This window comes from Danio rerio, chromosome 24, assembly GCF_052040795.2.
Source record: "Danio rerio strain M-AB ecotype USA chromosome 24, GRCz13ab, whole genome shotgun sequence".
Lineage (NCBI taxonomy): Eukaryota > Metazoa > Chordata > Actinopteri > Cypriniformes > Danionidae > Danio > Danio rerio.
The window spans coordinates 24434320-24450002 of NC_141044.1; the positions used below are offsets into that span (position 1 = coordinate 24434320).

The 15683-nt window shown below is 33.4% G+C and overlaps 2 protein-coding genes across 20 annotated transcripts in view; both read right to left on the reverse strand.

Moving 5' to 3' along the window:
* vipr1b (vasoactive intestinal peptide receptor 1b) overlaps positions 1–15683 on the reverse strand; it is a 738286-nt gene that overhangs the window by 677811 nt on the left and 44792 nt on the right. The window lies entirely within an intron of this gene.
* Positions 1–15683, reverse strand: part of atp8a2 (ATPase phospholipid transporting 8A2) — a 143935-nt gene that overhangs the window by 45866 nt on the left and 82386 nt on the right. For all 15 annotated transcript variants that reach the window (XR_015524922.1, XR_015524924.1, XR_015524923.1 and 12 more), the window contains one exon: positions 1570–1742. Coding sequence is in view for 10 of the 15 variants with exons in the window: in XM_087309497.1 (XP_087165623.1) it covers positions 1570–1742 (173 nt within the window). In the remaining 5 variants the exon portion in view is untranslated. The remainder of the gene's footprint in view (positions 1–1569; positions 1743–15683) is intronic.

The window sequence follows — 15683 nt, forward strand, 5'->3', positions numbered from 1 at the left end:
AATATTTGTTTCAAAGCTATTTCTAAATTCAGTTTTAATTTCCAGCAAACAAATAAATGAACAATAATAACGAAGTGTGTTCAAAAACCTGAGTTATATCCTAAAACACATGCTGTGCCCCATATGGTCTAAAACCTGACAGGTGGGCAAATCTAAGCTTGCTTTTAATAAAACAAATATAAATATGGATATATTAAATAATACTGCTAATAATAATAACATTATACAAAAGCAAATTGTTATGAATGAACTGAAAAAGCCTCCCGAGATGAAGAAGACATAAAAGCAGTGGTTTTTCATATTTATGTAGGCTAGAAAATAATATGTTTTGTAATATTTTAATCCTTTATATTTATATGCTATATATATCCTTATTATATCCTGTATATATCCTTAATATTTAAATTTTTTCATATGTAAAGATATTTGCTTATTGTTCTACATCTTGTGTGTATTAAAAAGTGTGTAAGCGAGGCACTGGACTTTGGACCGGGTTTGTTTTGGTCTATTGAAAAATCTATTATAGTTTCTCAAAATAGCAACGTGCCAGCAGTTCGCCTCAGAACGCCTTCCTTTTCAGACCAGAACGCCTATGGGCGCACTGTATGGGAGCCCATTGTATACTAAAAATAAATAAAGTACTATACTATAAAGTATTAATTGTTAGATACATTAAAATAAAGTGTGACTTAATGCATTAACAGTATATGGTGTATAATGTATAATATAAATCATATCAAGCTCAATAAGATCAATAACTGTGTAATAATTTAAACTAATATAATATGGAAATTTATATATATTTTATATATATATTTTTATATATGCTATAAAGATCATGAAAGAACACTTGTATTTATAGATGTACAGAAAATATAACATTTTAACAACGTAAAATTGTTAAAAATACAGTGTATTGCATATAATGTAAAAAGAATATTACATATACAACATTAAGAGTACACTGTATAAATATTTCATATATATTGGTAATATATAAAAATAAGTGCAGCAATTACTGTATAAATACAGTATACATGCACCTATGCATTATTAAATTACTATATTATAAAATATGAAAAAGGTAATTATTAATTGATTCATAAAATATGTAATATTTTATTAATATAAACAACATAATAAAACCAATCGCTGTGTACATGTATAAATAATAAATTAACTATGTAAATAAGTAATAAAATACATAAAACACTTTGTGAAATAATTACAAATATATAATAAATATTAAATACTATAACACAAAACATTTTATATTGAATATACTCTATATTAATTATAGTGTACTTACAGTGTATATGTACAAACAACGTAAAATCTCTGTATATATTATTAAACTCAAAATAAACTCAAGACCACTAAATTGACCTACACTGATGTAGTCCAAAAACAAAAAAAAACCAAATGATTTTTCCCTCAGAAAGAACTGCATTACGTCATCTGAACTCAAGTGCAACAACTGAGCAACGTCTTCCTCCTCTCTGTTTTTAATTAGCGTGTTTATTAGAGCAGTGCTGTTGATATATTTGTGGTGATGTTCACACATGTTACCTGCAGCAGATGACGGCCTTACAGGACAGCGCAAGGTCCAGAAAAGCCTGCCGTACTTCAAAAGAGAGGGCATATTTGAGTGTCTGTCCGTCTATGATGAGCGCCAACTCGTTCTCCTTCCTCAGAGAGTCACCCAGAGAGGAGCAGTGAGCCGTCAGCGTGGCCCTGGTTGCCTGTGAAGCATGAAAACCAGGAAATTTATGACCACGCATACTAAAAAGACTCCTAAACATTACAGTACATGCATTGTTTTTAATCATTTTTACAGTCTAATGCAAGACACTGCAAAAATGAAGAAAAAGGACACAAAGTACACTTCTAAGTGTTTCTTTAATCTCACTTTATCAAATTATGCACAGAAGTGTTTTTCAGTCTCTGATAAACTTCCGGTGAAAGATTGATCTTTAATTTCATAAGGTTCCTTTTACAGCATCGGTAATGTAATTTAGCTTAAAATGAGATAAAAGGCTGTTTAAACACAAGCGCTGCTAGGAGCAGTAGGCGATTACAAAAATTACAAAGAAAAGCCCAGAAACATTTTTTTCCGATATTTACAGGTTTGTAGCTTTAGCTGTAATAAGTATCCTCCATTTTCTAGCCTTTCCTCCCTACTCCTCTAGATTTAATTCTTGAAACAGTGTCAACACTTGAACAAGAATTAACACTGTTTATGAAACAAAGCAGATTTTGTGGCTTTTTTCCCCCATAAGCAGCACTTACAAACATAAAACTGTATTCTGAAGGATTTTAAAGAGTTTTGTTAAATCATAATTTGCCTGATTAAACATTTTATTCAACAAAACCTGTGAAAATGTTTGTGTTTTTTCTGGTTGTGTCCAAAAAATTTTTGAACCTGACTTTCTGTGCTCAGGGTTTCTGCTTCAAGTCAAATTAAAGACTTTTTAAGACCCTTTTAAGACCATTATGAATTAAATATTTAATTATGCAGGGTTAAAAACTAAGGATTTTTTTCTAAAGGCCCGGTTACTTCTGTAAATAGTTTTTGTATTAATGAAAGATTATTTAAAGGGATGTTTTGATTAGGGAATATAATTTAGAGAATTTGCTGTAAATATATATCTGTACATCACAACAGCTGTTGTGAATCGTATCTCTTTGCAATAAAAACTTAAATATAAAAAACAGTTCTGGGATGGATTATAGGTGATTGAGTTTCAGCCTGATTGGGGAGTTTTACATGGACATAGGAAAATTAAGACTTGTTTTAGAAGATTTTTAAAGAAGTTTTAAGACCCCACGGACATCCTGGTGCTAGAAGTACATGCAAATTAGCTCATATGTAACTAAGTAATGCTTCATTTGCATATGTAAACATTAAATTTAAAAAAAATTGTAATTCTTAATGTAATCAGTCAACTGGATACGAATAGTGACAACTATTAGCACTTTTTATTTCTTGCCTATATTTCAATGTCCAATGCTATATAAAACTGCTTTAATCCTTTCCTGAGAAACATGCCAGCTCACATCACACACTTCTCACGCACACACACATATCAAACACACATATCCGAGCGAGAGCGTAATGCCAAAGGAAGTTGAAGGGGATGTTTTAAGTGGTGTCATTGGGGCTGTTAGCGCCACAATCTGTCTCGCACACACACACCTGTTACACATCATCCTGTCACCCGAGACACTCTGAGCCCTTAAAGGACTCAAAAGCATGAACTGTTGGCCAACAAGAACTTTATATGAAAAGAGAGACAGGGAGATATACGAAAAAGTATATGGAGGAAGAGGGGAAAAGGGAGTCAGTTGCAGTGCTAGCTAGTTAGCATCGTACAGAAACAACCGATGTCTACTAACATGTCCGCATTAAGATAAGCAGTCGAACATGAGTCAAAATGAGAACATGAAATATTTGCGTGTTTATTGGATAGTGGTTGCAGGCGGTTTTCGATTGAGATCTTGATAATGGGGACAGGATCGCTAATAGAGAAAACAAACATCCTTCATTCTGTAACGAGAACCATGTGGACGACACAGCACGCAAGCAGGCCCGGCGCTGGGGCCACACACACATACACACACACACACAAACATTCATGAACGCAGCTGCTGAAGTCACTGTCAGCGCTATGACAGCCTTTGTGTTACAGACAGGATAAATTCACCCCAAACTGACCGCTCTAATCAATGTCTTGATGAAACTATCGCTCTGCTCCAAGATTTAGCCTGCTAACTATTCAAGTGGCATTTCAAGACATTATTTGTGCATTTTTGATACAAAAAAAGATAGCAATTATTATAATGTTTCCAAAAAAGACTTTTGTAGCACAATTCTACCACAACAATCTAAACCCGGAGTATAAATGGAAAACATTTTATACATTTGTATAGATTTATGCTTATATAGATTGAAATCTAAAAAATGCTAATTTGTTGCATATTACTACAGAATTAACTGTGCATTTTGGATTTAAATTGCTAGATCATTAGCTATGTTTCCATCAATAACGGCTAATTAAATTTATGCCCAAAACCGGAAAATAGCAAAAAAGATTTGCGAATAAAGCAGCGTTTCCATCCAACGAGTCAAAGAGAACAAAATCAACACTACCTGATTAACTAACACCAAATATCAACAGTAAATGGCATTTGCTGCGATTGGAGAAGCTGCGTGAATCTTTTCTTTATTAAATAAATGACTTGCGCCTCAGAAGACATATGCTGACAGGCAATGAACATGTGGTGGTGTTTGAAAGCGTGAGACGGTGAGCACAGACACTCTTGACAGTTCATGAGGTAATTAATAATAAAGTAACACTAATACCACAACGGTTAAGGCGTTTTAGAATAACAACAGCATTTTAGATGCTTTACAATGTGGTCGGTCCGATGGTTTGTCTATTCACACATATTTTTATCAATACATGATCAAATATTACAAAATCGCATTTAATGCGGATACTGGAATTTGTTCGGTAAAAGTGTTTCCATTGTAGTTTATGCACCTGTTTTTGAATAAAAAGTTTCTTCTTCTCAGTTATGCGCATATGTTTTTATGCGCATTTTCGAAATGTATGCGCATCTTGCCATTTTCATCAAACGATTTTTTGAGGACATTTCCAAAATGCGCATAAAAATAGATGGATAGAAACGTAACTATTGTCTATATATGAAGATTTTCCAACCGCATATAACAAAAATACAATAAAATGAGAAAAGTGGCCATAAATTGTACTAAATTTGCAAATTATAGTGTGCATCAAATCTAAAATCGTTTTTTTTTTTAATCTTCTACTTCCAGATGGCATAATATGAATTAAAATGTAAGTGTATTTAAAGTAAACTTTTAACACTCAATTTAATTATACACTGTTTGAAAAAGTATTTAAAATACGTTTCACAAACAATCTTTTCTCATGCTGTAAAAAAATGCAGTTATTTTATTATGTTAACACTTATTTTATTGATTGGTGAAGTTTTTTCCTTGCCACTGTCACCACTGGTTTGCTTGGTTTGGGACTTGTGGAGCTGTGCTTTAAAGGATTTGCTCTTCGGTGTTTGGACTTTTAGTAATAAAATTTAAACCACACTGACCTGAACTAAACTGAACTTCAGCTCTGAAAACTCGACTGACACAGATTCAGTTCATTCAATGTTAAGCTGCTTTGACACAATCTACATTGTAAAAGCGCATCAGAAATAAAGATGAATTGAATTTCAGATTTATGTCAAGTTGTTCTGACAAAGACAGGTTGTTGAGATGTATTTATATCAAGTTGTCATAACAAAGACATCTCATGCAATGTTACTGTACATTTGCATTTAAAATGGCATAACTGTGTAAATAATTCTTAATTACAGTTGTCATAAGTTTAAACTTTATGGCAAATATCAATACCGAAATGCCACATAGACATCACATATATGCTATAAAACTGCAGGTTGACTATATTTATTTGTAATAAACTATATCTGATTGTAACTTTAACTAAATTTGATTGTAATGCAATAACATGCACCTTTTGTAAAGCTGCTTTAAAACAATAATTACTGTTAAAAGTGTTATACAAATAAACATGATATAAATTAAACAACCAAAATACATTACAATATGAATCTGCAGTTTCATATTCAATATTATATCTTGTGAACTAATTTTGAAGTACTAATTGCAACTTCTTCATAACAAATGTGTAATTACAGATATATCTAAAACACATGGCATACACTTTTTTAATAGACATGACTTAAGTATATGTTGCTTATCATAGATTCACAAGTACACTTTATATTTAAAGGACAATAGAATTATTAAATTACATAAAATGTACTTGTTTTAAATAAGTTCATTCAGTCATTTATTCCTTTTCTTTTCGGCCCTTTATTAATTCAGGGTCACCACAGCAAAATGAACCGCCAACTTATTCAGCAAGTTTTTACGCAGCGGATGCCCTTCCAGCCGCAAACCATCTCTGGGAAACATCCACACACACACACATTCACTACATTTACATCACATTTACATGTAGTCAGACAATTTAGCCTCCCCAATTCGTCAAAAAAGTAAAGCTTAATAATTGTTTTATAGTTAAATGTATAAGAAAATAATTTTAATTCATGTGTAAATAACATGCATTTAAAGGGATGGTTTACCCAAAAAAGAAAATGTACTAATTTTGACGAATGTTGGAGTCGAGGCTTGAACCAGCAACCTTCTTGCTGTGAGGTGACAGCGCTATCCACTGCTCCCCCGTGTCGCCCAAAATTCAATAATAGAGTAAGCATTCATTTATTTAAGTATACCATACTGTACTCCGTTTAACAATAATAAGCTTTATCCAATAATTAATTAATATTACTGAACCATTAGCTTAGCAACATGCTAACATCAAGCTACATTAAAACAACTTGCAAGTTGAGCGTTGTGTGGTGTTATTTGTGTTTCTCTTTATGTAGAATGTTCCCTCAGAAATCAGCTCTCTAAGTAGGCAGAACCAAACGCGGCAGCTTGATTTTGGAAGCCAGTTCACAGCAGCACTGAAATCAGCCATCAAGATTCCTGAGTAACTAGAGCTCAACTCCTCTCCTCAGCTCAACCCCGACATGTTTTGCCTGTTAATGTGTGTGTGTGTTTATCTTTTCATTCAGGAATTCCTGTTTGCTTTCACCTTTACCGGGAAAACATGAGGGAAAGAAAAACAGAAGCATAATGAAAGAATTAAGCCAGATTATGGATTGACGGCATGCTGAAAGTCAAAGCTTTTGACTTTGTAAGTGTGTAAACAGTAGCCTAAGAAAACTGCTACTGGTTATTCATTGGCGACTAAAGTTGCCTGCGAACTCAGGTTAGTATTAAAGGCACTTCAGGTGAACAATGTACACAGTGAAAAATGCTGGGTTCCACACAATCGATTTGTGTTTGATAACATGAAAGAATTAAGTTAACCTAATAAGTTTTTACAAATTTAGGTGGATTAAACATAAAACAATTAATTTGTCCCAAAAAGAACCCAAGTTGTGTTGTTTCAGCTCATTTTAAATAAGTGGAACAGCAAACATATATTTGAGTGTAACTACTCCAGTTGACTGACTACACTGAAAACGTTTAGAAAAAGTTTTCTAAAAATTTAAAGGGATAGTTCACCGAAAGATTGAAAATTCTGTCATTTTTTACTCACTCTTTACTGGTTTCAAACCTTTGAGTTTATTTCTGCTGTCAAGCACAAAAGATGATAGTTTGAAGAAAGCCGTAAACCTGTAACCATTGACTTCTATAGTATACTGTATGTTTTTCCTACAATAGAAGTCAATGGTTACAGGTTTTCAGCATTTTTCAAAATATCCAATTAGCATATTTGGACGTTCGAATGTTGGATAAAATTCTGCTTTCTTTTTTGACATATTAGAGTCAAAATATTTACAGTAGGGATTTAGAAAAATACTGAAAACACACACACACAGCTGGTTTTAGAGTTTTTTGGGGACTTTCCATAAGCACTTTTACATGCATTTTATAAGGTAAAAATGCTTATTATATAGTGCATGTCTGTGGAGGAGCACCCGGAGGAAACACACACAAACATGGGTAGAACATGCAAACTCCACACAGAAATGTCGACCCAGTCAAGGCTCGAACCAGCAACCTTCTTGCTGTGAGACAACAGTGCTACCCATTGCACCACCGTGCCACCTAATTACAGATGTGTACAATAAAAATGTAGCATCTAATCAGGCAAATTACGCATAAACATATCCCTTGTTAAAAAAATAAATAACTGAATAAAACTGTAAAGCTCAGTGTCCTTTAAAATGTTTTACGGAATTTTCTTTTCTTATAAACTTCTTTCTCTCTGTCCAGTAGACACTCATGGCTGGCTGGATTTAGTATTACCTCTTGAACTTCAGACAGGATGTGTCAATGTGTTTCTCCCCAGTGTGTGAGTTTATAAATCTTCATCCGGGACTAACAAAGCTGTTTGTGCATCTTATTGGTTTAACAATGAAGTGAGCACATTAATGAGCTCTTAAATGTTTGTGTATGGTTGGGTTTGTGTGCGTGTGAGCTATTAGCTTCACGTCGCAGTAAACATCCTGATTCTCCAACACAGAAGTGCTAATAAGCCTGGAGAAGGTGCCAGTTGAGCCTCTCGCCGTCTCGGCTGCCAGCACTGTGGCCATGGGAACCGAACCGCTAACAGTCACCAAATCCTAATCCCCAAACAACCACAATAACTGAACACTGCAGAAGCAAGTCCGTTTCACACACTGTAACCAAGCCAATCACTATTCAGAATTACATTTTTAATTAACAAATAATATAAATAGATAGATGCATAGCTGGATGGACAGTGCAGAGATGTCCAAAAAATAAAACAAAATAAATAAAAATAAAATAAAATACATATAAAAAAGTCAAAATAATAAAATAAAAACAAAATAAACTGTCTAAATAATTAAATTAAATAAAATATCTAAATAATAAAAAAAGGAATTTAATATAATAAAAAATGTCAAAATGTCAAAATGAAATAAAATCACATAAAATAAAATATCAAAATGCCTAAATAATAAATTAAAATAAAATAAAATGTCTAAATGTCTAAATAATAAAATAAAATGCCTAAATAATAAAATAAAATAAAACGTCTAAATAATAAAATAAAATGAAATAAAATAAAATAAAATGTCAGAATAATAATATCAAACGAAATGAAATAAAATGTCTAGATAACAAAATAAAATAGTGTCTAAATAACAAAATAAAATGAAATGACATAAAATGTCTGAATAATGAAATAAAATGAAATAAAATAAAATGTTTAAATAATAATAAAATGAAATGAAATTAAATTAAATGTCTAAATAATAAAATAAAAAATAAAGTAAAATGTCTAAATAATAATATAAAATGAAGCTAAATTTGAGCTAAATTTAAAATAAAATTTAGCTGATTCAAAAAAGCTTGGAATCCACAACATAGTATGCAAGACTAGTACTGTAAAAATGCAGTGTCTCCTAAATTAGGAGTGACAGCCTGTATACTGGATAATTTGTGTGTGGTTATAAGATTTAAAATGATATTTGATGACAGAAGTGGACAGACACCAGAGGACATAGGAAACCCACATGTTTCACTGCTCCTCTATGATTTCTACCAAGACCTCTTGATAAAAACACTTGAGACACTCTTGTTTTACCCATTAAGGACTCATTTGGACTCCAGACTTCCCCTATTTTTTGGATGTGCTGTACAATTTTTCTGTGTCATTCCTTGAGTGATATCAGAAGTGAATGCATTTCACGGTCCAAACTAAATGTTATTTTCTGTACGTCTTTGTGCTGGGAACTGAATAGAGTACATGTTCTCACAAACACACATACAGTTATAAAAAAACACCCTACTGTACACAAACACACACATACACACACACTGCAGCTTTGTTGTGTTCTCAGGTTTCTGCGAAAGGGATCTTATCACATTTATATATAGAATAGAGAGAAAGGCCCCTTTGGTGTTACATATCACAGATCACATTCTCCATTCATAGAGAAATCTCTCTCTCTCACATACACACACACACACACACACACACACACACACACACACACACACAAACACACACATACACACACACACACACACACACACACAAACACACACAAGTGAGTGAGACATTCAGGCCAACTGCTGTGACACTTGACAAGCCACCTTATCTGTTCAAAGGCAGTGTAGCATGGCAGTTGTGTCATAAACAGCATAAAAGCCCTGATAAACCCACAACAGAGTTCATTTTCGTTCTTCGCTTTGAGGTAAAAAGACAACTATACACTGCTACAACGACTATACATACACATTTCTATCATAAATCAACTCTCTGGTAATGTGTATATCCTTGATCATGGATGTCTGGCCTTAATGTACTTAAACAAAGAAGAGGGAACATCACAAAGGGTGAGGCCTAGGAGCCACACCCACTTACTACATCATCAGCTTGGACCAATGGTAGGTTGATGATGTTTAGCAGACAAAAACTAAAAAGTTTTCCGAGAAGTTTTGTTTGAAAAGCTGTTTAGAACTCCTGAAGCAAACTTTACATTGTCTTGATTTTGTTAACAACTTCAATATAACAGATCAGCGAAAATGTAACTGTATGTATTTATAACTAAATTATAAATAACTTCTTATCAGGTAATAGTGAAGAAAAAAAGTTGAATTAAAATGAAATATAATATTGATATTACTATAATATTAAATATGCTGTTTTTTAGTTAACTCAAAATATAACTAAAATAATTAAAAAAAAACTAAAACCATTTTTGTTTATATGTTTACTGCAAAAGACCCTTTTCACAATAGTGTGATAAAGCATTTCAATTGTCATCAGCATATTAAATCCTCTGAAGATTTTAATATTTAGATTTTTAAAAATGTATATACATTTACAAAGCTTTGAAATAAATCTTTGCATTAGATCACAAACAATAACTAATTACCGCTTATGCGAGGTGTTTCTAAAGGCTGGTTAATACTTCGGTGTCGAATGATGCGCCATGCTGTAGCCATGCATTTATACTTAGGCGTGCTGTTTGTGTTGCTCTGTAAAAACCCTTCCAAACCGCTTGCTGGCAGTGGGTTATGCTATATTCCTCTGTATCGAGTTTCTTCACGGGTGTTTTGTTTGAATGCTACCTTAAAGAGCACATAGTTTACAACCTTTTTTCAGATTAAGTATAATTCTTTTGTGTCTCCAGAATGTGTCTGTAAAGTTTTAGCTGAAAACACCCATCAGATTATTTATTATACCTTTCAGATGTTTGTGATTTTTAGCTCTGAGCATCTTGTACCTGTTTTTGTGTACTGTGCCTTTAATGCTAGTCCTCCCCACCCATCAGTCCAACGTGCCTGTCAGTGTGCCCAAACCTCCGCCCTCGGCTGCCTCAGATTATCAGATAACAGACAGACATGAAGGAAGTGGATCTCGCGTAACGTTTGTGAGAAATACTACAGTAAGAACTTTCCCAATGATTATTTCATGTATTTAATGCAGAGTTGCAATGATGAGTCACACACAATGTCGTTACAAAGATCATGCACACACACAGATACACAGCAGACACACACACACACACACACACACACACACACACACAGACACACACACAGACAGCGTGAGCGTTTAGCTTTGCACTGTTTTTACACAGCAAATGTGACAGGATACACATTAATATCCACCGCTGGATGGATATGCATTATGTTAATGCACAAAATAAGCTTGATTTAACGTCCACAAAGCGCGATTAAAGCGTCTTCTTTCATAATTGTACTGAAAATCGGCTGTGGTGATAAAGTAAAGCTAAAGTAAATCCCTGTAATTCATTACAAACATGCACTGTTTTAAAAATATTTAAAACTTGTAAAACTCACTCATGATCACATTTGATGATGATTGATGATCACAGAGAGCTGAACAGATCTTTTAATCCCAGTTGCTTTGCGCACGCCCTGTCTTGTTGATGTGACTATATGCGTTACTACTGAGACATGTTAATACACAGCTGTCAATCAATTCGGCGGGTGGGGAAACCGCGGTCCTACGTCAAGTTCCAATGGGCCTCAAAATGGGAGGGATTTAGATGCTATTTTAACATCAGGAAATTTTAAAAAAGAGACTTATTGTCTTTATATCACCCTAATATAACTGTATATTAGTATTAGTATTAGTAATTAGTAAAGTATTAGTAATAAATATATCACTATACCTATACACAGTTATGTCTAAACAGCTTACAAAAGCAAAGAAACAGCTAAGCAATTTGAGGTATTAAACCCCACCTTGTAAAGTTGAGGTTTCAAGTGATTTAGTGAAGCGGTGAGAGTTCCAGACTAGCATGCAGAGATAATGTGTTTCGAATCCGAGGTGATGCAGCTATAGATGAGAGTTTTTAAATGCTCTGCTCTTGTATGTGTTTTGTTTTAATATTGGTCTAACACCCCAATAAACACTTTGAGAATAAATGTCTTGTTTTGGTCATAAAAAGTAACATTAATAAAGTCCATCAAGTCATAATTACAGAGTACTTGGAGAGTCAGATTGGGATTTGAACTCGGGTCATTTGCAGCACAGTTACTCTGTGTTCACGCACAGTCCGCTAGGCTACATGAGCTGCATGGAGCTTTTTTCCTACACTGGCAGTCAAACGCAGATTCGCCAGGTCTCGAAACGCTTCTGAAATGACCGATGCTTTGAATCGCTGTAGTCACATAGTCACAATCGCTGTAGTAAACAAAACACTTTGGTCAAATGATCCGGGTGTTTCAAATTATCTTAGTAATGTAAGCTGGGTCTTTCGGATCATGCTTTGGTGCAGTGTTTCGAAACACTTGCACTTCAGGATCTCGACAGTGTGTCAAAATCAGCCATCCCTAACTCATAGTATTTTTAATAACCATTACATTGTTTTTACATTTCTGTCATACTGTATTACATACGGTCAGAATTATTAGCCCCCCTTTGAATTGTTATTTTATATTTCCCAAATTATGTTTAACAGAGCAAGGAAATTTTCACAGTATGTCTGATAATATTTTTTCTTCTTACTCATTTTATTTCAGCTAGAATTAAAGCTGTTTTTAATTTTTTATTAAACCTTTTAAGATCAAAATTATTAGCCCCTTAAAGTTATTTTTTTTTCGATAGTCTACAGAACAAACCATCTTTATACAATAACTGGCCTAATTACCCTAACCTGCCTAGTTAACCTAATTAACCTAGTTAAGCCTTTAAATGTCACTTTAAGCTCCATAGAAGGGTTCTGAAAATTTTCTAGCAAAATATTATTTACTGTCATCATGGCAAAGATAAAATAAATCAGTTATTATAAATGAGTTACAAAAACTATTATGCTTAGAAATGAGTTGGAAAAAATCTGCTCTCCGTTAAACAGACATTTGGGAAAAATAAACAGGGGGTCTAATAATTCAGGGGAGCTAATAATTCTGACTTCAACTGTATTTGAAACAGTTGAAATCAGTTTTGTTCTTTTCTTTGATGACAAATTAAAAGAAAAAAATGAAATACATGAATAAAACTAATAATAAAAACTTCATAATCCTAAATTACTTCTATTTTGAAGTCACTATGAAGTATCATTTTACAACATTCATTGCAAAATCCTAATCACAAGCAAAATAACCCCATACAAATATGAAACTACAATGAACCCTGGACAAAAACACCGTACAAATCCCTTTAAATGCTAAAAACACCCCCTTACCTAGAAAACAACCAACATGTTGATACCTGTATTGTCATGGCCCCTAATAGTGTGCGTAACAAAGAGATTTTGATCACATGATGGCCATTATGCTCATGCGCAGACCACTTAATGCTGCATTTAATATTTATATTACACAGAGGGAACAGGGAAGAGGAGCACAAACTGTGTGTGCCTGATTAATGACAACTACAGTGAGTGTGTTTGTCTAGTTCATGTAATGCAGGCGGTGTGACAGTAAATGTGGAGCGGAGCCTATCAGACAAATCAATGTGTGTACGTGTGAGTGTGTGTCTGGGAAAGTAAGAGGGAATATGAAAAAAATATGTGCGACAATGGAAGGAGGCAAAGACAATGTTTGGATAAGAGTAACTCAGTGTGTGTTACAAGGACACCAGCGGTCTGAATGTGTGTGTGTGTGAGAGAGAGAGAGAGACAGCAGAGTGACAGATGGATCTTGTCACAAAGTCTGAGTCGAAAGCCATCATGTTTACCCAGGAGGCTTTGCTGGCAGAATTTGTTTTGACGAGATTGAGCGCCAAAAGGAGATCGCGTTACTCCTCACTCACACACACACACACACACACACACACACACACACACACACACACACACAGAGACACACACACACACACACACACACACACACACACACACACACACACACACACACACACACACACACACACACACACACACACACACACACACACTATTTTACGCTCCAACACACTGATCCTGTAAATTTGGGAGCTGCTGATAGACAGTGGAGGAGTTGTGGGGCAGGAGAGACAGAACAATTAAGACCAATCACAACAGCTACAACAACGAACTAATTAACTATTAAATTAAACAGATCATAGTTGATATTAGAAATAGCTATTTAATAATGTGTCAAAAGCCAAACATAATTGAATACTTACAATTTTTGCTCGGCATATCTTTTCTTTAAAAAAAAACCTGACAGTTTAAAAAATTACAAATGTGATGTAACTAAATTCTTAACTATATATATATATATATATATATATATATATATATATATATATATATATATATATATATATATATATATATATATATATATATATATATATATATACATACATTAAAGGGCACATTTTCACAAAAAATTGTGTGTGTGTATATATATATATATATATATATATACATATTATATATATATATATATATATATATATATATATATATATATATATATATATATATATATATATATATATATTTTTTTTTTTTTTTTTTTTTTTTTTTAAATGTGAATTTTCATTTTGACAATCACAAACATCGTCACCAAATACAAATCAGAGAGGTAAGAATTTCTTATACACAGCCTCATTTCAGTTGTAAAATTTTAGGTTTTGTAAAAACCTATCTATTCAATTATTTGATCTATTTAAAAAAAAAACATTGGCTAGAATTATGCATTATACAGTTGGCTTAAATTACAGAAAGATACGAGATGGAAAAAGACTGCAGTCCGATCATGAATCAGATCAATGTTGATCTTTCTTTCGAGGTGCCAGTGCAGAAATTAATAAAACAATAGGCCTAATACAAAATAGTATAAGATTAAAATATGAAAAATGATCAGATTTCTATTTTCCTAATGGATCAACAGCACTCTGTAATATTTCAGCATGCTTTCACTTTCGTATTCGACATGAAACGCACATTTACTGATAGAATGACATCCCACCCTACTGATCATTCTCACTTCATATAGCCGTATATATACAGCTATTACACAACCATAAAACACTGTGCTGTGATAAAGCCTGGTTCGTTAGTTCCTTGGATTGTTTTGCTTTCTCACTATCGAGCCGAGACCACCTCAGCTAAGCGATCTTGCACTGATATGGTGTGGATCCAAGCGCGATTGTGGAATTCACATATGCCAAACGAACCGTGCTAACTGGGCAAATGAGACATGTTCTAAAACAAACGTCTAGGTATGAAAGCACCGCAAGACTTTTGTATTTGCACGCAATTGACAAACAGTCGCAGCCAAATTAAACTTTAAAATTAGTGATAAGGCAGGGAGGTAACAATCCTGTCTATTGTCACAAGCGTCTCGCACACTTTCCCAAGCTATCGGGCAGTCTTCATTGTCAAGCCCTAAACAGAGATGTATTTAGAGTTGTATTTTCAAACTTTAACAAATATGAAGGCACAGGCAGAAATCATTATCAACCTCTGCACAAACATAAGTTTAATAATCTTATTTTTAATAATCTTTTCACTCGAGAGAAATCACTGTAAGAGTTGAGTGATATTACACATTGTATAATATGTCACAATATATACACTAAACCAACAAAAATACATTTATACACATGTTATTAGCAGTG